This window comes from Bufo bufo, chromosome 1, assembly GCF_905171765.1.
Source record: "Bufo bufo chromosome 1, aBufBuf1.1, whole genome shotgun sequence".
Lineage (NCBI taxonomy): Eukaryota > Metazoa > Chordata > Amphibia > Anura > Bufonidae > Bufo > Bufo bufo.
Window position 1 is genome coordinate 206,439,004 of NC_053389.1, and position 21,839 is coordinate 206,460,842.

Sequence of the window (21,839 nt, forward strand, 5' to 3'; positions counted from 1 at the left end):
ATCACATTAGTTGCAATTAGTTATTCCAATAGCGTTTGTCCCTCTATCTAGCTGCAGTATCGCAGCAGAACCGCACACAACTGCTGCACAATACAAATGCACACAGCAACTTCTCCCTACAATGGCAAAAAACTGAATGTAAAATGGCTGCCAGATTGGGTTTATTTATTGTGTAGGGGGTGTGTCCATATGCTGAAACGTCTCAATTGGCTGTCCTGTCTCACCTGATAAATGTATCATGGGTCAAAGTTCGGCACAATGCAAAAGAATATGGCGCGCGCGGACATCACCATATGTTCGCTTGTTTGGCGAACCGCGAACGAGCAAAGTTTGCTGAGAAACGACCGCCGGGCGAACCACAAGCCATCTCTATTCCTATACCCAAGCCTCCAGCTTCACCAAATCCCTCTGTAATATTATATGATCCTCTTCTGTGTTGACTACCTTACAGAGCTTAGCATAATTTGCAAATATTGAAACTCTATGCTATAAGCCTACTGATTATTGGTGGAGATTTTAATATCGCACCTGACCCAAGCATGGACTCTTCATCAGGCAAATCCAATTACACAAAATAAAAGTTAAAAAGGTTTGGAGACATACTGGAGGAGCACATGCTAGTGGATATATGGAGAGTTATGCATCCTAACACGAGAGACTATTCTTTTTATTCAAACACATTCCATTCACACTCTAGAATAGATTTTTTTCTCGTAAGCCAGAAAGACATAGGTCTAGTTCATAAGTCAGAATACGACATTAGGTTGCTATCCGATCATGCACCAATTTTTATGTTATTCAAAACTGAACACCCTAGTTTTAGAGTAAACAATTGGATTCTAAATGAAAGCTTGTTAAATAGCGATAAAAATAAAAAATACGTTTCCTCAGAATTAGAACACTTCCTCAAAGAAAATAAGACGGAAGATGTAGATAATTCTGTAGTATGGGAAACACATAAGGCAGTAGTGAGAGGCCTTTTGATGAAACTGGGCGCTAAAGAAAAGAGAGAAAGGGAAAAACAATTGACTACACTACTTGAACAGATTAGGTCCCTTGAAAAAGTCCATAAAACCTCTATGCTATAAGCCATCTACAAGGTAACTAACAAACATATTAAAAGGAGGAGGGCCTAATACTGAACCATGTGGCACCTAACGTGACTATCCTCTGTTTCCTATCACTGAGCCAGTTTTCAACCCATTTACATATACTTTTCCCCTTGTCCTAGCATTTTTATTTATTATATCAACCTTTTATTTATTACTGAATTAAATGCTTTTGAAAAGACAAGATAAACAACATTCACAGCCCAAACCTGGACCAGTCTGGAAACCAGCTCCTGAAAGAAACTGATTTAAATACTTTGATATGACCAATTCCTCACTAGCCCATGCTGATGCTATGTTATAGCTATGGTCTCAGTATTACAACATTTGAAGACACCAGTCACCTAAGAACAAAATAATAGATTGCTTATCTATGCGATGTCTTATTTGAATCTGAATAACTTGTATCTTCTGATCTGCAGTGCACTTGTTTTGTATATGTTTTCAAAAGAAATCTTTTAATTAAGAAAAATTACCTGATTAAGAAAAATAACTAAATAATAGTGTAACTTGAGGGAGAACTGCAACAGTGGAGTCAAATAAAAATAAAAATAACAAACTGCGTGTATACAATTGACAAAACTAACTTTCCAGCCGGAATTCTGCTAGGTGACATCATTCATTATCTATATCTGAATCATTTTACAATAGCTGATATGTTTGAGGGAAGACCACCATCAATAATGAAGGGGATTTTCCTTCAGATCAGAGGACTGATGATCATCTAGCTGTTGACACTAGTGGCAATGTTGTATGGAAGAACAGAAGAGGACAATTAGCAAAAAAAAATGAATTGAAAAAATCAGATATCAGATACAAAGAGATCCCATGACCAAACTACTGAGAAATTTGAAGACTTAGATGGCAGCACATTCTAACGAACCTCTACATACCTTTGTTGCATTTTGGATTGTTCTTCGAACCACCACTTTAATGTGAGGAGCATTGTTGGTAGGAGGATGTGTGTAAACGTCTGCTCGTGTAATTCCTTTCCACGTGTCTCCCTCTGGCCATCCAAGATCCAGCATAGGTGTTGGTACATCGGATTTTCCTGGCCAGTAACTTACAGTTAAATCTTCATCCAGCTCCGAATCCTCCTCATATTCTAGTTTTCCTAGTTGAGAGTCCACTGCAGTGCTTTCTAGAGAAATAATTTCTTCCTTTGATAAAAACTGTCGAGCTCCTTCATTTTTAAGGTAACTGTTGAAAGCAGCTTCTCCAGAAGATAAAAGTGCTTCTAAGGCAGTTCTTTGTTTCTCTGAATAGTAAAACTGAGGACTTGCTTCAGAAATGTTTATAAATTCCAGCTCATCTTCCAAGCATTTTAGCTGAGAGTTGGCCATTTTAAGGACTTAGGGGTCTTTTCTAGTAGGTAACTAATTATATATAAACATGTATTCAGAGTTTATCTGCCCAAAAATCCTTCAAAAGCCTGGTAATTGCAATGGATGCAAGGGAATTCTGGAAAGGAAAAAAACGAATATATTACATGAGTAATCAGCAAGTACACCAGCAAAATGATGAATTGGTAGGAATTAAAGATGGAGTGTTTTGTCTCATGTTTAGTACAAAAATGTTGGAAGCAACTTGATCATAAGCACAGCCCTCTTGTTTGCTAGATTAAAATAAGAAGCAGATTAAGTAGACTACTGTGTATGGCTTGAGTTGTTAACCAAAACTTGGCTTTTCCTTCCTCAACTCTCCCTGCCATGCTGTGTCGATAGTAAACACCTCTAAAATAATTCAGACCCCAGATCCATAAATAAATAAAAAAATTAAAAAATTTAGACCCCATAACAGCCCCTGAATGAATGCAGGCCGCAAACAAGAAAAAATATTATTATTCCAAATCAGACTCATATACTTACGCACCTATCAACTGGATAGGTGTTAACTGTTAGATCGGTGGGAGTCCAACCACTGGGATACCCACCGTTTGCCAGAATGCGGGTTCTCTGTCCCCAATTTGAATTGGGCAAGCATTTGCAGCTCCATTCGAAGTCTATGAGTTAGCTAAGTACAGCATTCAGCTATTTTAACATTTAGTGCAGCAGGATTAGACCAGACATAATGAGATACCTCTTTTAGGTTCCACCATTGTGCCCTTCCTGAGAAAAGTAACTTTTTATTAATATGTAAATAAGGTCTACAGTGCTCTGAGGCACAGGTCCGAGCCCCTTGGAGCACCAGAGCTCCCCTGCCCGGCACTTAGAGCTACTCCACTGATCCCCATGATTGACTGGGCTAGGCATCTTGTCTGGTCCTGTAATCTTGTGCTTGCACATAGTCTACACTCTGGGCGCATGCAAAGTACATTTGCTTTCCCAGCAGTGCAGATAACTGCACTGACATCATCCTCCACCCAAACAAAGCTAAGCGTCTACTCTTCCAGGTGGAGGATGACATCATTGGTTCTTGTGTGGCAGTCAATCATTATTTTTCTCAGGCGGTATATAAATGTTGTTCTGCTCAGCAGGGTCAACTCTACCAGGTATTATGCCTACTTTAATATGGCTGATCCTGCTGACAGATACTCTTTTATCCCCGATTGCTCTGGACATTCATGCAGTGCATAAATGGCCAAGAAATCAGCAATAACATTTTAAACCAATACACATACATGGAACTATGAAAACATCAAACACAAGCCAGGCCTCTTCTTTTCGTGGTCTCATTGCCTCTCTGCCTTTACTTCAGCAGGTGGCGTCGGGAAAGATGTAATGAGCCTGTCTGCACTGAAAGTGCTAGGCTGTCTGGAACAGTGGGCCCTGCTCTTTATGTCAACTGTATATCTGTAAGACAATAGATGGTTTAGGTGGCCATGGCCCCCAGGAGCCTCAGGTCCTGAGCGGTAGCCCAAACCTCCCCCTATTATAATTCACCAGATTCAAAAAAGATGAATGCTGAAAAATGCTGAATAAAGTTATGCAAATTAGCTGCAAATGATCCAGCACTCCAAAAATGTACTTTATTTTGATTCATTAAAAACAGCATACACCATATTCAATGTTCAAGATAAAAGGAACAAAAGGCTTAACTGACATGTTTCTGACCCAACAGGGTCCTTAGTTGTAAATATCTAGGATTAAGGTTCCTGTTGGTTTGGGAACACGTCAGATAAGTCTTTTGTTCCCTTAATGCTGGGCTGGACATTGGTTGCAGTGTATGTTGTGTTAATGGATTAAAATAAAGTATACTTTTATCAACTTTTTGGATTGCTGGATCGTTTTCACATGGTTATCTTCTGAGATACGATGAGCGGCTCTGAATCTCATGCACCTGGTGGCAGCCTGTGTCAGCCAGGCCATGCTGTAGATACAGTAATTCTCTAAAACAGTTGCTGAAGGCGGCACAGAGACTCTTTAGCCAAGGGGGGGCCATATCACAATAAAAAATGTAGGAGCGGTGGAGTACATAGAGAAGTCAGGGTCCCATAGCAAGGATCAAACCAGGCCCCCCACACAGGACAGAAGGGTTTCTGCCTAAACCCTTTTCAATGACCCTTGAGTCGTTTTTCCACTGCTTCATTTGCTAAAAGTTGTTTCTTTAGAGGGTAGAGTCCTGACCAAGGTCAGTAGAAGAGGAGATAATCCCAACTAAGACTGGGCCCCCTCTTACCCTGGGCCCCATAGCAGCTGCATGTCTGCCGCTATGGGGTGTAGGAGTGACTAGAGAGTAAATAGCAAGAAGTAAAGAACTCCTTCCTGATAATTACCTGCTGGTCAGAGGAGGTGAGAGCGGCATTTAGATGCAGCAATCGCCTCCACTGTATGGGGACAAGCATGATGCCACAGCATGATCTGCCGCCCATAAACAATGATGTCAGCATAAACAATTATTTCACCAGATGAATGAGCATTTGCCCATTCATTGGGTCATCAGTTGCACCTTTACACGGGGTGATTATTGGGAACAGTGTTCCTGTAAAAGTTAATTCCGATAAATGGCCAAATAAAATAATAGACCCATGTAAATTGTGGGGCATTGTGATGAGCCACTCGCCCTTGATAAATTGGTTGTTAAACAACATGGGACCTACATACTATTCTTGCATAGGGGCCTCCGCTGTCTGTCAACCCCTGTCTAATACCATGCTCCATGTTTTTCGATAGGTATGGGGCTGGGTATGCACACATTGGGGACTATGGAAAATCTTTGTAGGATTAAAGCAGCATACATTCCCAAATATATGGACATTTTTTTACCATTTGAATTTTTTTCTCAGCTCTGGAGTAACAGGGACATAGGTGATAACGATCTGTGTTTTCATTGCATCATCCTATATATGGTATAGCTGACAGATCATCATCTAACGGTCACTGACTAGAAGGAATATTATCAACGATCTGTACATATACAAATGTATGCTATAATAGATTGCGGATCCCTGGCATTTCTCTACCCATCAGTGACACAGAAATCTCTGAAGTTCATATAATGTCAGATTTCCATAGCATTCCCCTGTGAGGTATGTAACATACCAAACCACAGGGGAAACAAGCAAGGCTACGGTGGACCGATGGGTGTAATAGTTCATGTACTCACTGTTAGCAGATGCCTCCCTGGACTGGCGTACAGTGGATGGGAAGACAGCACGAAATCCCTCCGGGGCATTCTCTGTTGCAGGGAACACCAGCCAGATGTTGGTTGAGGTGCCCTTGATGGTATAGGTGTTTAAGGTGCTTTGGTGGCTGGGCCCCTGTGTTCTTGACGCCAGCACCGTAAGGTGCAAATGTTGAGTGTAGTAGTAGTTATGAAGAGTCAGTTGTTGTAAAACAATTCAAACAGTCCATCAATAAAGTGCATTCATATGGCATAAGTGATGACTCAGAAATAAGTACAATTGTATTCCACTTCACCGCCTCCTGCTGGAGAAAGTGGCGGACGGCAGTCTTCACAGCACACTAGTCTGAATGCTAGTGCACATGTGCAGGCCGCTCTCTGTATCGTACAGGCTTCTATGTGAAGCCTGTACTGACTCCTGCACAGTGCGATGTAAGCGCTGTGCAGGTGTGACAGCATAGCGATCAGCCACAGAGGCTGATCGCTATGCTGTGGATCTCACTGGGGGCACTGACTGGCACATGGGGGGGCATTACTGTGGAATTGTGGTGGCACCGTGGGGCAATTAGGATGGCACATGGGGGCACTGGATTTCACTGGGGCACAGTGGATGACACATGGGGCAATGGATGGCACAAGGGGGGCAATGGAGGGCACAAGGGGGGCAATGGAGGGCACAAGGGGGGCAATGGATGGAACAAGGGGGCACTGGATGGCAAAAAATGGGCACTGGATGGCATAGTGGGGGTACTGGATGGTACTAGGGGGCACAAGGGGGCATTAAATGGCACTAGGGGCACTGTGGACAGAACTGTTACGGGGGCACTGTGGACGGCACTGTTACGGGGGTACTGTGGACGGCACTGTTACGGGGTACTGTGGACGGCACTGCTACCGGTTTCGGGGACACTGTGGATGTCACTGTTACGGGGGCACGTGGACGTCACTGTTACGGGGGCACGGTGGATGTCACTGTTACTGGGGGACTGTGCACGTCACTGTTAAGGTGGCACTCTGGACGTCACTGTTAAGGGGAACTGTGGACGTCACTGTTAGAGGGGCACTGTGGACATCAGTGTTACGGGGCTCTTGCACAGAACCGTATCTGTTTTGCGGTCTGCCAGTCGCGGATCCACTAAATATGGTTACTGTCCATGTGCGATTCACATTTTTTTGCAGTCCTATTGAGTTCTATGGGTATTCGATCTGCATTATGAGGACCAGAATAGGACACGTTTTATCTTTCGCAGAACTGACATACGGATGTGGAAAGCACATGGACGTCATCAGTGTGTTTTTTACATCCGTATGTCAGTTCCAGTAAAGACAGAACATGTCCTATTCTGGTCCTCAAAATGAGGACCTCAAATCCATGGAACTCAGTGGGACTGCAAAAAATGTGGATCGGAAAATGGATATGGTCGTGTGCACACTCTGGAGATATTGAGGGAAGAGCCTGTGGACGGTCAGTGATGGGATTAGATACACCGCTCAGCAGGCTGTATCACACAGGATAGGATTAGATACACATGTGAGAGCAGAGCCTGTGGACAGTCAGTGGTGGGATTTAGACAATGAGTGAGAAGTAGATTCATGTCTGGGTGTAGTAACATGGACCCAGGAGTTATAGATGGAGTAGCTGCTGCAGGCAGAGCAGAGTGGGGGGCGTGGCCAGCCTGTGACTCATCTCTGTGCAGTGCAGCCAGGCTTGTGTATCAATAAAGTTATGTATTCAACAAAACAAGAAGGGGAGAAAGTAAACAGATCTGCCAGGATAATGTGATGTCTTCCAGGGGGGAAGGAAAGCTCAGACATGAAAAACAGGTATTGGGGGCATATGTATGCATGGCGAGGGGTGTTAGGAGCACATAAAAAGAATCTTGATTTTGGGACCGGACAACCGCTTTAATCTATAGCACTCTGGTACTAAATATGCTGTCTTCTACTTATCTTGAGCTATCTAATAAGGGCGTTCTCCCTCGTGGCAGACATCAGTCTTCTGCTACATTATTTGCAGGATGCTCTCCTAAATAGGTTTAGGTTTTTCCACTATGACCCAGAAGGCTTCTAGTGAATATGGACAATTCTGCGCACTAATTATCCATTCGTGCCCCGGCACTTGGAAAGTTACTCTCAGGCACTAGTGCTGATGAGGTCCATAAGCTAGATTCAGCTGTAACCCTCACTAGGCTTACTTCATATTTAGACATAGACTCACTGTCTGGTGCTTGGTTGCTGTGGTTGTCTTCTCCAGGCTTGATTAGGGCCCAGATGAAAAGAAAACAGTTACATGTTGATTTAGGCCCGTTTCTCTTCTCCATGAACTTGCTTTCCTCCTCTCTCACTAACTACTTCACTTCAACTCCACATTCTGCTCTCTCTCTCCTCTAAGGGTACTTTCACACTAGCGTTTTTCTTTTCCGGCATAGAGTTCCGTCCTAGGGGTTCCGTCCTGAGCCGTTTTATCCTCATGCATTCTGAATGGAGAAAAATCCGTTCATGATGCCTCAGGATGTCTTCAGTTCAGTCTTTTTGACTGTTCAGGATGGAGGTAATACGGCAGCATGCTGCGGTTTTATCTCCGGCCAAAAAAACTGAACAATTGCCTGAATGCTGGATCCGACATTTTTTTTCTATATCAACGTATTAGTGCCGGATCCGGCATTAAAAATACCGCAATGCTGGATTCGTCCTTCTGGTCTGCACATGCGCAGACTGGTAAAAATGTGAAAAAAAAAATAACCTGATCAGTTTGTCCGTATGACAAACGGACAGACGGATCCGTTCTTGCAATGCATTTGTGAGACAGATCTGCATCAGGATCTGTCTACAAATGCTGTCCGTTTACATTCAGATTGCTGGATCCGGCGACGGAACTGCTTGCCAGATCACTCTGCCGCAAGTGTGAAAGTAACCTAAGCTAGACACACCCCAGCTATATATATTATGTGGAGCCAGCACCACCTAGGGGCGAATGGGTGAAATGACAATGCCGGACTGACAATGTGAAATACCATACATTAGATCAGGCATCCTCAAACTGCGGCCCTCCAGCTGTTGTAAAACTACAACTCCCACAATGCCCTGCTGTAGGCTGATACCTGTAGGCTGTTCGGGCATGCTGGGAGTTGTAGTTTTGCAACAGCTGGAGGGCCGCAGTTTGAGGATGCCTGCATTAGATAAATAAATAAGCAGATGTTTAAAGTGTCCCATTTACACACATATGTCGGACGCTGTAGGTACAACACTGGGCACCAGAGATGGACTATTTCTGTTCCCTGTCATTATAAGAGAATTGGGCTGCGGTGATTGCTCTAGGTGGAAATATTCAAAATATTGTAATTAATGTCCTCTGCATTTCTTTATGGCTGCAGTATGCTTCTGTATTGAACGAATGTGGGTAAACGGTCAGTCACATGCAGAATTCCTGTCTAATGTGTTTATTGATTTAGATATTTCAACTCAGATGGCATCTCAAGATATCAGGACCCTTTCACATTACAGCCAAACCCAACAAGCTCAAGTACAAGCTATCACTTCAATTAATGTCCTAATATAGAATTTCAAAATCAGGAGACCAATTAAGTGAATGGATACCTTTGTGTATAGATTTCTACTATCTGACATGTCACTAATACCAATGCAGATAATTAGATATAAGCAGCTATATCGTACATCAGAGTGTCATACACCCCAGCTCACATCGGCCTCCCTCTGCTTCATTTTGGAAAGGTGCTGTGAGGCTGGTCATGGATTATTGGTTCTGGTGCACATTGGAGAATTTTTCTAGGGCCTTATTCCCCATGATTCTGCGCTCAATACCTCATAATGAGAAAGTGAAAACAGGATGTTTGTAATCCTTGCTATTTTCGCCTCATACGATATGGGGGGTAAAAGTGGGGGGAAAATGCCCCAGTGTCTTATGGGGCGAATACTAATGAGCACTTCCATTATGGAAGCGCTCATTAGTACCGGAGGACCGGGAAACAGTGAAGGCTCTGTACTAACCTCTTCCTGTTCCTCCGCTGTCGGCTGTACTGTGGCTGTGCACAGCGTGAGGGCACTCTGTGACCTCATGCTGTGTGCGCCAGTTCACAGCACAGCTGGCGGCAGGATGTAGAAGATCGCGCTGGAGGAGAGGAGCAACAGCATCCGGAGCAGGAGAGGTAAGTGTTTTTTTTAATGTTATTAAGCATGAGGCAATGGGGGCTCATCTGAGAAAATGGGGGTTGTTGGGGGCTGATCTGAGGCAATGGGGGCTGCTGGTGGCTGATCTGAGGCAATGGGGGCTGCTGGGGACTGATCTGAGGCAATGGGGGCTGCTGGGGGCTGATCTGAGGCAATGGGGCTGCTGGAGGCTGATCTGAGGCATTGGGGGCTGTTGGGGGCTGATATGAGGAAATGTGGGCTGATGAGGGGCTGATATGAGGCAATGGGGGCTGATGAAGGGCTGATATGAGGCAATAGGGGCTGATGAAGGGCTGATATGAGGCAATAGGGGCTGATGAAGGGCTGATATGAGGCAATGGGGGCTGATATGAGGCAATGGGGCTGATGAGGGGCTGACGCGAGATGTATGGGGGCTGATGAGAGGCATATGGGGGCTGATGAGAGGCATGCGGCTGATGAGAGGCATATGGGGGCTGATGAGAGGCATGGGGCTCTTATCTGAGGTCTGATTGGGGGTGATTCACATTGGGGTCTGATCTGAGGTCTCATTGGGGGTCTGATCTGAGGTCTTATTGTGGTCTTATTAACATTGGGGGCCTTATTGGGGCTGTCAGCTGAGGTCTGATTAACATTGAGGATCTGTTTGGTGGTCTGACCCGAGGTCTAATGAAAAATATTTTTTTCTTATTATCCTCTTCTAAAACCTAGGTGTGTCTTATAGGGCGAAAAATACTGTAATTTATTGAAAAGGAAAAACTAATATATTGTATTGACATACACAGGTAAGTATTCAGACCCTCGGGACTGAAGCTCCTTTGGAAGAAATTACAGCCTCCAGTCTTTTTGGGTATGATGCCACAAGGTTTACACACCTGGATTTTGGGATTTACTGCCATTCTTCTCTGCAGATCCTCTCAAGCTCTGTCAGGTTGGATGGGGACTGTTGGTGGTCAGCCATTTTCAGGTCTCTCCAGAAATGTTCGATTAGCTTCAAGTAAGGGCTCTGGCTAGGCAAAGACATTCACAGAATTGTCCCTATGCCACTCCTGTTTCTTGGCTGTGTACTTGGGGTCACTGTCTTGTTAGGTGGACCTTCACCCCAGTCTGAGGTCCAGAGCACTCTGGATCAGATCTTTTTACTTTTCTCCATTCAGCTTTCCCTCAACTCTGACCAGTTTCCCTTTCCCAGCCAATGAAAAACACCCCCACAGCATTATGCTGCAACCACCATACTTCACAGTAGGGATAGTATTGGGCAGTGCCTGGTTTCCTCCAAATGCTTATTATTGAGGCCCAAAAAAATCTTAGTTTCATCAGACCAGAGAATTTTGTTTCTCGTAGTTTGACAGGCTTTTAGGTGCTTTTTTTCAAACTCTTCTGTGCCTTTTACTTAAGGAGAGCCTTCTCTCTGGCCACTGTGTCATAAAGCACAGATTGATGGAGTGTTGCAGAGATGATTGACCTTATGGAAGTTTCTACCATCTGCTCACAGGATCTTTGTAGTTCAGTCAGAGTGACCATTGGGTTCTTACCAAGTTCCTTTCCCCCCACTTAGTTTAGTGGGGTGGCCAGCTCCACGACGAGTCCTAAATATTCTAAACTTATTCCGTTAAGAATTATGGAGACCACTGTGCTCTAGGGAGCTTTCAGTGTAGCAGAAATTTGTTGTACCCTTCTCCAGATCAGTGCCTCCACACAATCCTGTCTCTGAGCACTAAAGACAGTTCTTTCCTTCTCATGGCTTTTCTTTTGCTTTGATATGCATTGATAGCTGTGAGTCAGGGCTGTGTCTTTCAAAATCATATCCGATCAACTAAATGTACTACAGGTGGACTCCAATCAAGGTGTAGAAACATCTCAAAGCTGATCAAGAAAAAATGGGAGACCCCACAGCTAAATTTCAAGTGTCATAGCAAAGGGTCTTATGTTTATGCAAAATTTGTTTTTCCTTTTTAATACATTTGTAAACATTTAAAAAATTCTGTTTTCACTTTGTCATTATGGGGTATTGAGTGCATTGAAGACTTTCCGAATGCACTGCAGTTGCACTTGCACCAACTGATTTACTTAACCATGATCAATTCTATTTTGCTTTCCAAAGACTACTGTGAAGTCTGAATGACTGCTTCATAAATAATTACAATGGGAAACTCTGGCTTTAACCGTAGTTTTCCTTGGAGATAATATTTACTTTAGGGCTCATACACAAGGCCGTAGTTTCAGTCTGTATCTGATCCACGCATCCGCAAGTTTTTATTGGACAACCCTTTTAAAGAGGACATTTCACCTCTCCTGACATATCTGTTTTAAGAGTAGTACTAGTTTAATAGTTTTTAGTAGTAATTACTTGTATTCACTATGAAAGTTTGGTAATTCTAGAGAATCCTTTTTTAAACCTGTACACTGCACATAAATTAACAACTGGGAGTTACGAGTTCTCTTGTAAAAAGGTGTTGGGAGTTGGACCCACACCGATCAGATATAGGAGGACCTATTGTGAGGTGCAAGAAGGTACCTGGAATCATTGTGGTTCCTGGCCTCGGTGAAGTAAGAGCCGGTATTTTATGTGTCAGCAGCAGCTATTGCTAATTGACACCTTGAGATTTAACATGGCTGTCATAGCTGATCCGGGACGGCTCTTACTGGGAGTAGTCAAAGTGCTGGGTGGGTGACTACTCCCTATGTTCCAGGCCGGGTTTTGCCAGGCATAAAAACCAGCCAGCACAGCCAGGTGTGGTGGATTTACCTCCCTCTGACAGTGGAGCTCAGGAGTCTGTGTGCTGTGAACTGAGGGCTGTCCTGGGATTTGAGGTTTGAGCCGGGCTGGAGGACTCAGGCCCCTCTAAAGGCGAACAGGCCGCCTATTGACTTGATGAGGCTGAACTGTTAACAGGGTGTGAATTAACACCCAGGAGAAAAGGTGACTTTTATTGTTTATGGACTTTCCTTGTGTGTGAACAAACACCAAACCACCTGAGTTTTGTTATACACCAGTGTATGAATAAACACCGCTGTTTGATTCAAGAACTGTGTACTTTGCCTCTACACTACATCCGCTAGTCCTAACTACCAGAGAGAATCCTCACAGAGGACAGGCCTTCAATGCTGAACTCCTGGACAGTCCCTTTAATAATTTATATCCAATTCTTGCATTGAGTATTAAAACATAAATGATTAGCTCTCTAATGGGGATTTTATAATGTATTTATGGACTCATGAAACGCTCGGGGCCATAATAGTACATTATGGTGATGCTGTGGGCTCAGCAGCTGGACTCATGCCCTGGCTTGTCGATGCCAGCTGTATCATACAGCAGACACCAGGCTCTCACGGCTAGGATCCAGAGATAATATCTTAGTCTAAGAGATTTGATCTGCTTAGATGCTGAGGTCAATAGTGATTGCAGCAGCTGCACAATTAAACAGAAGATAGTAGCTCCCTTTGTTCTCCAATCATCACCCTGCGAACGCAATCACAGGGTGCCGAGTATTTCTCTTTCTGAAGGGCCCCAGTCTTGCCATGTCCCTACTGCTGATACATCTTGCCTCCAGCAGGATGTATTAGGGTGCCTGTCAGAATGATCATGAACTGTAACACAGGAGAATTATAGTGCATAGTGCATGTCATTCAAAGATTGCATGTTCAAGTCCCCTAAGGGGACTAAAAAAGTGTTAAGAAAAAGACGTTTTTAAAAACATCTTTTTAAAAGCAAACATTTTAAAATGGTTGTCCCGTTTTAAGTGGAAAACACACAACCTTAGGGATCTGCCTGCAAAAAACAACTGGTATATACTCCGGTTCTCCAGGTTGGGCACTATTTACCTTGCTGCATCTGTGATGTCATGTCGACAACACATGACAACTGCAGCCAATCACATGTTGTCAATGTGATGTCACCACTGCAGCCGGGTAAGGGTACTTTCACACTTGCGGCAGATGATTCTGGCAAGCAGTTCCATCGCCGGAACTGCCTGCCGGATCCACAATCCGGAAGCAAACGGATGCCATTTGTCAGATGCAAACAGATGCCATTTGTCAGACGCAAACGGATGCCATTTGTCAGACGGATCCAGTTGCGGATCCGTCTGACAAATGCATTGAAATACCGGATCTGTCTCTCCTGTGTAATCTGGAAAAACGGATCCGGTATTTATTTTTTTCACAGATTTAAAGGTCTGCGCATGCGCGTACCGGAAGAACGGATCTGTCAATTCAGCAATTTTAATGCGGCAATAATACATTTCAATGGAAATTAATTCCGGCAAGTGTTTTTGGCCAGAGAGAAAAATACAGCATGCTGCAGTATTTTCTCCGGCCAAAAAACATAAGAGGGACTAAACTGACGCATCCTGATGCATACTTAACGGAATGCTGTCCATTCAGAATGCATTAGGATAAAACTGATCAGTAATTTTCCGGTATTGAGCTCCTGTGACGGAACTCAATACCAGAAAAGAAGAACGCTAGTGTGAAAGTACCCTAAATAGAAAAAAGAAAAAGTTACGGCTTTTGAAATGCACAGATTAATAAATGAAAAACAAAATGTGTAGCCCTAAGTACAAAACAAGACTGAGTCCTTAAGTGGTTGAAAATCTAAAGATTTAATAGGGTCTTTACCTTGTGACCCCCTCATTTTCTAGAACTATGATCCTGCAAGCACTTCCTTTTTCTGATTGCAGAAAACAAAGGGGTACAGTACTCGGTCCACTGAATGAAAGGCATATACACATATACATCTCCCGCATTATAAAACATTTTGCCATATTAAAAATGGTTTCTATTTTGGGAAATATCTTTTTTATCCAATAATATATTTTGCTTCAAAGTTTATAGAATTTTATAGAAATTTCAAACAGTGTGTGCATTTGTTATACATTTTCACAGTTTCTGTCTGGTGTACTTTTATGTAGGAGATGTTTACCGGGTTCATCTTTAGAAATGTCACAGAATGTAGTAGTTATCAGAAGCCTTTAGGCCTGATTCACACAACAATGCTCAGTTCAGAAAACTCGGCCCGTGTGTTGGCCACATCTTCTGTTCTGACTACAGCTCCCCAGACCCGAACTGACTGCATTATATTGATTTATGATACAGTCTATTTTACTGTACTGACATCATCATATAATCAGACAGTCACAGACCAAGTCCAAAGGAGCACTCCTGTACAAAGTATTGCTCTCTTTAACCTGCATTTACAATAACACAGTATGGCAATTTTCTTTGCTAACAGCACTTTCCCTTACAGAGATCCCTTGGGCTTATCCCATTGATCTTGACCAGTCTACTTACTTACAGGACTGTAAAACACAGAGACCACTTCCCAGGCCCCATGATACCACATGCCACTAAGTACAGGTTGTTTGATCACTTTCAGGGCTGATGTTCCAACGCAATTGAGCGAACCATATTATGGCGTCACATAGGTCTGAAGTTCTCAAACAGACCACAGAGTCCCCAGCCTGCCAGAATAAACTTAAAATTCATACATAAGGTGTACCTGCTCCCCACCGCTCCAGTCCATTGTGCTGCCTCCCACATGTCCATGTTTGGTTCCCGTGCAAAGTTTACATCCACCACAGAATAGGCATGTTCACATGCTCTACTGCAGCCAGTGACTGGCTTCAGGGCGCTGCTGAAGCCAGTCACTGGCTGCAGCAGAGAATGTGAACATGCCTATGCTGTGGTGGATGTAAACTTTGCAGGGGAACCAGAACATGGACATGCAGGAGGCAGCACAGAGGACTGAAGAGGCAAGGAGTAGGTAAGTACTGTATGAGTCTTCTGTTTATGAAGGCTGGGGACAGGAATACACCTATATTAGGCGTATCTCTGGCGCAGATTGAGGTGTAAAAGTCCTTTGCGCCACAATCTGCGACTTTTCCCTGCTCACACCAGGTCAAAAAAAGTTGGTGTAGCATGGGTGGGGAAGGGGATGGGTTGGTAGGCCCATCTCATTTACCATTTTCTATGCCAGGTTTAGAAAATGGTCTAACTGTAAGAAAGCTAGGAAGCAGTCTTACATTTAGAAGTGGGGGTGGGTCCACCAATGTTATGTAGAGGCCAGCGCCGTCAAAAACGCCGGTCTTAATAAATGACCCCCATTATTCCCAGAGAACCCCTTTAACTGTAGTGAGGTACAAACTATCACAGAGCAACCGGTTCAATATTAAAATTGAAAATTTGTTATCCATGCACTACAAATGAGAGTTCAGTATCCAAAAGTTTTAATACAATGGGAGACACAGGTTAATGCATAACAGTCACAGGGCCAAGGATCTTGGCAATTATTGGGAATGAGCGTTCTTAGGAATGCTTGCTCCCGATGACTGCTCTATGTGAATGAGCCATCGATCGGGTGAACACATATTTTATGAAGCACAATAAATCATTGTTTGTCTCCAGCATATTGTCCTGTGTAAACAGGGATCTGCTGCCAGCAAACAATGATCACTTTTCCCCATACAGAAGGGATGATTGCTGAATGTAAATGCAGTTTATTCCCAATAATTTCCTGTCGGTCAGCCCTTGTAAAAGGGCCATTACTTTGGCCAGGGGCGTAGCTATAGGGGGTGCAGAGGTAACATTCGCTACTGGGCCCAGGAGCCTGAGGAGACCCAAAGACCGTTGTGGTGCATAGGAAGACACTAGTATTATAGAAAGTGCATGCTGGTCAACTTACAACTCTGGCTGGAGGGAAGGGGTTAGGTCGAGAATTTGGCATGGGAGGAGGAGGGATGTGCCGTTCCAATTTTTGTCTTTGGCAGCACAAAGGCTATGTGCTTCCCTGCCCCTGACCACAAAGCACTGAGGGAACGGGGGCCCAAGCTGAACTCTTGCACCAGGGCCCATGAGCCTTTAGCTATGCCGCTGACTTTGGCACAACAGCACAGATAAAGCACTGTCCATAATCAATTTTAGTGATGCCCTAGAAATGCAGGACAGTCAGCCTAACAAGAGCAGCGCTGGACCAATACCTAATCCTGTGTGCCCCAAACAAGAGTATATCTATAATGAGTATGGAGGATGCTGTGGTACCTGGGCCCAGGGGCTTGAGGGGAAACAATTGCACCTCTTACTCTTACAAGGGAATGGGTCACTTTTATTTTGCTGCCAGTTAAAACCAGATAGTTGCACATATCTTTTTTTCTAATCTGTTTTTTATTTTCAAATTGTAGTTTTTTTTAAATTTACGTCCTTGAACATGATTATGTTGCCTAAGCTGTTGTTATGTCAACAACATTAAGGCCTCTTTCACACGGACGGCGCGTGAAAGGGCCGGACAAGATGCGGGTGTGTTGCGGGAAAATGAGCGCATTTTTCAGCGTGAGTGCAAAGCTTTTTAATGCGTTTTGCACGCTCGTGAAAAAAATCGGCATGTTTGGTACCCAGACCCTAACCCGAACTTCTTTACTGAAGTTCGAGTTTGGTTTAGGTGTTCTGTAGATTTTATTATTTTCCCTTATAGCATGGTTATAAGGGAAAATAATAGCATTCCTAATACAGAATGCTTAGTAAAATGTCCATTGAGGGGTTAAAAATAATAAACAAATTTAACTCACTCCATCCACTTGACCGCGTAGCGGATCTCCTCTTCTTTCTACTTTCTTTAGGACCTGGCTAAAGGACCTCTGATGACGTCACTTCGCTCATCACATGGTCGAGCACCATGGTGATGGACCATGTGATGGACCACATGATGAGCACAGTGACGTCACTCACCACAGGTCCTTTTCATCAAAAAAGAAAGAAGACATGGCAGGCTGAGCGTTCAAGTGGATTAAGGTGAGTTTATTAATTGTTTTTTATTTTTTAACCCTCCATCACTATTTTGCTAAGCATTCTGTATTAAGAATGCTATTATTTTCACTTATAACCATGTTATAAGGGAAAATAATAAAGATCGGGTCCCCATGCCGATCATAACCTAGCAACCATGCGTGAAAATCGCACCGCATCCGCACTTGCTTGCGGATGCTTGCGATTTTCACGCAGCCCCATTCACTTCTATGGGGCCTGCGTTGAGGGAAAAACGCACAATATAGAGCTTGCTGCGATTTTCACGCAACGCACCAGTGATGCGTGAAAATCACCGCTCATGTACACAGCCCAATTGAAGTGAATGGATCCGGATTCAGTGCGGGTGCAATGCGCTTGCCTCACGCATTGCACACGCATGGAATTCTCGCCCGTGTGAAAGGGGCCTAAAGGATATGCTTTACAGCAGCCACTCTATAGTCTAGAGGGGGCCCTTTGATTTGTATGGGAGAGTAGGCCTGCTCGCTGACCTGTGCAGAGGTCTTTGTACAAGGAAAAAATTGAAATGATTTGACAATCATCTAGTGGAGGATCATGAGTTAGTTTTATATATATAGGTGATATCTGTCATTGTAACCCTGCATGTGATGGTAACAATGAAAGGTGATCTGTATAGACCAATAAATTGTGCCTATAATTAGGCTTAGTGGCGAGTGCGAAGCCTGCAGGATTTAATTTTTTTTTATTAAATATAGATACTGACATGAAAAAAAACAAAAAAAAAAACATTACCAAAAATTATTTAAAAATAAAGTACATAATACTTGATTTAACCCCTTCCCAGCCACCTACTGTGAATTACAGTGGAAGTCAGTCTTTAAATATGGCTTCTGCTCGAGAGTGCAGCTGGCACCATAGCCTCCAGGTTTCTGAAGTTTTACACAGCAGACACCTGAGGCTAATAATGTCTGTGACCGGCGATAATGTCGATCTCAAGCATTTAACCTCACAGATGCCATGGCCAGTTGTGACCACGCCATCTGAGGCAGCTTGCCCTTAAGCACTGCACTTCCAGGGCCCACATGGCTTTTAAAAATATATAAAAATTCAAATCACCCCTCTTTCCATATACAGGTGAAACTCGAAAAATTAGAATATCGTGCAAAGTTAATTTATTTTAGTAATGCAACTTAAAAGGTGAAACTAACATGAGATAGGCTCATTACATGCAAAGTGAGATATTTCAAGCCTTTATTTGTTATAATTTGGATGATTATGGCTTATAGCTTATGAAACCCCAAAGTCACAATTTTGAGGTACCCTTTGCTCAGGGGATATGGATTCATTAGCTGACTAGAGTGTGACACTTTGAGCCTAGAATATTGAACCTTTTCACAAAATTCTAATTTTAAGCTGCATTAATGCAATTCCTTTTAATTTGCATTACTGAAATAAATAGACTTTCGCCTCGATATTCAAATTTTTCGAGTTTCACCTGTATATGTATAATAAACAATAAAAAAACATCATAGGCATCGCTGCATCCCAAAATGCCCATACTACTAAAATACTAAATATTTATTGCATATTGCAAACAGTGTTATGGAAAAAAATCTAAATGGCTGATTTGCCCTTTTTTTGTTACTTGACCTCCCCAAAAAATGAATAAAAAGTGATCAAAAAGCCATAAGCACTCCAAAATGGTATAATTAAAAACTACAGATTGCCTCAAAAAAAATGAACTCTCGCTCAGCTCCACGGGCAAAAGGTTATGGGGGTCTGAATATGGCAATGCAAAGAAAAAAAAAGTTTTTTTCAGTGTCAAAACACAAGTGAAACTAAAATAATGTGATATTGCTGTAATCGTTCTGACCCAGGAAATGAAGAGAACAGGTCAATTTTGACAATGACAATTGCGTTATTTTCCAATTTCACCCCATTTGGAATTTTTCCCGCTTCCCAACATCATATGCACTATTAAATGGTGCCATTCGAAAGTACAACTTGTTTTGCAAAAAAAACAAGCCCCAATAAAGCCATGAAATTGAAAATTAAAAATTTTTGGCTCTGGGAGTAAAAAACAGAAACACAAAAAAACTGAAAATGGACCGGTCCTAAAAGAGTTGACCAGGTCATTTTCTGATATAACGTTCCCTTTAAGAGTGCTGCATTGTTAGAGGACCCTATTAAATATTTTGCCCTAGGGTCCAGGAGTATCAAGTTACACCTTTGACACGTACTACACCATACAAGTCAGGTCCTAACATGTTTACCCTAATAGGAGGTTCATCAAGGGATTAGTGGCACAAAGACTAAATATACATCAGTAGGATGACGAGCAGGGAGATGACTGTGCCTACTATGCCCATCCACACTCTAGTTGGCATCCTTTTGCAAATATTATTGTGTAATCTGATGAACAGCTAATCTCTAACATTTCACTAGTAATAGGATTGCAGCATGAAGGCTTGTGAAATGCAACATCACAGCCAACTTCGCTGTATGAGCTTGAGACCTGACAGTTAATAGTCTAGGTCCTGTGCTAAAACAACAGATCTATAAAATGAAAGTCTACATCCTGCTGACCGCAAAACAGCGCCAGAAATTTCGAAATCTTCTTATTTCTCCAACTCAATTTGTAGAACAATCTTGCTACTATCAGGAGATGCCCTTTAGCAATATATTATAATTTCAAATACTTTAATCGAAGCACCTTGAACACGGAGATGCAAACTAAGGACCTATACATAAAATATACAAGTAACAACAATAATAATGTACCTGAAAAGCCCTCTTCATTCTAGTAGTCCACAAGACCTTCCACGTTAAAGTCATCAGGTGAAAATCTATAAAGACATTTGCCCTTTCCTGTGTTTTTTTTTGCAATCTCCTCGCTGTTGGTTTCTTGTGAAGGTGGTTGTTTCTTCTTTGAAGTTTGCAATGATATAAAGAACAAAAAAAGCATAAAAATCACATGAAGTCAGAGCTACATTTGTCAGCTTCAAGTCCAGCTGAAAAGTTGAAGCCAGAAAGAAAATATATTTTTGACTGGCTCCTCAGATCTATGGGTTTATCTGTAAGCGAGTGTGGGAAAGGTGTCAGCATAGTTCAAAGCGGCTGGCTTTCTGTACCTTGTCGCTCTCCACCTGCTTTCCCTGCTTTGTTCTTCCTGTTCTAATAACGCCAGACACAGGAGACACACCAGCAGGTTGTGCAGCCTACCTGTAGCAACCAGGAAGCATATTCACCTCCAGCAGATCAGTTGACTTATTTGCAAGATGACAAACCAACAGAAACGTAGCATGGTAGACATTACTAGGGACTGACCATCAGAGTGGATTTAAATAAACTCCCGGTTCTACAGATCAGCTCATGGCTGAGTAATGTGAATAGCTGTTTCGGCAGGCTATGCCAATAATGATCTACTGGCCTACATTTCTGTAACATGTATTGCAAAGCAGACAGTGCTTCATTCTGCACTGAGAATTTCATATCGGATCACACATAACAATGTGGCTTATTGTTCGTAAGCAATGGTGGAACACCTGGTGACAGACTACAATTAATATGAACGGCCAACACAATGGTATACTTCACAATGACGTATTGTCTTCCGAGTATGGATTGTGATAACACGTCACGTGAATGTTACACAAGTTCTTTTGTTCTAACCATCAACCTGATCTCTGGACGTTCCTGGTAACAACCTGTTTCCTCAGCAGAGAAATGATTTGTTGTAACGCTGCTCTCCCCAAAACCTGGCAATGGTTGCACAGAGGGAAAAATGAGATGAAGTTCACCCTATTTACACCTCGTATCATTTTCTCTATGACCCCATATCATCGATTTTGTAAACTACAGTCTAAGGTCCTTAAAGATAGTCTGTCGCCTCAAAAAATGGTTTTGTAATGTAGTGTAATGTAGGTGCCCCAAAACATAACCACCATAATGGCAACCCAATGGATGGGGGTCATGTGCGCTGCTGCAGCCAAGGACTGGCCTCAGAGGTGACATGTCCCCAGTGTCATGCTACTGCTGGGTGATATGTTGCTTGGGGACATGTCACCACTATGGACAGTGATTGGTTTTAGCAGCGCACATAACCCAAACTGTCCGGATGTTTATAGGTCGGAGACTGGGAGATTGCTGAAGGGAGCCAGGTAGTGGAATGGAGGGGAGCCGGTGAGTATGATTTTACTGCAGGCTGCTGGAGACAGCTGGACAATCCCTCTTGGGAACAGT

General features: G+C 43.0%; 1 protein-coding gene across 1 annotated transcript in view; it reads right to left on the reverse strand.

Moving 5' to 3' along the window:
* Window positions 1-20,774, reverse strand: part of FAM83E (family with sequence similarity 83 member E) — an 86,267-nt gene extending 65,493 nt beyond the window's left edge. Inside the window, exons 1-2 of the mRNA XM_040434603.1 lie at window positions 20,379-20,774; window positions 2,003-2,570 (exon numbers count right to left, since the gene is read on the reverse strand). Coding sequence (XP_040290537.1) covers window positions 2,003-2,452 — 450 coding nt within the window. The 5' untranslated portion in view covers window positions 2,453-2,570; window positions 20,379-20,774. The remainder of the gene's footprint in view (window positions 1-2,002; window positions 2,571-20,378) is intronic.
* Between the last annotated feature and the right edge of the window lie 1,065 nt (window positions 20,775-21,839).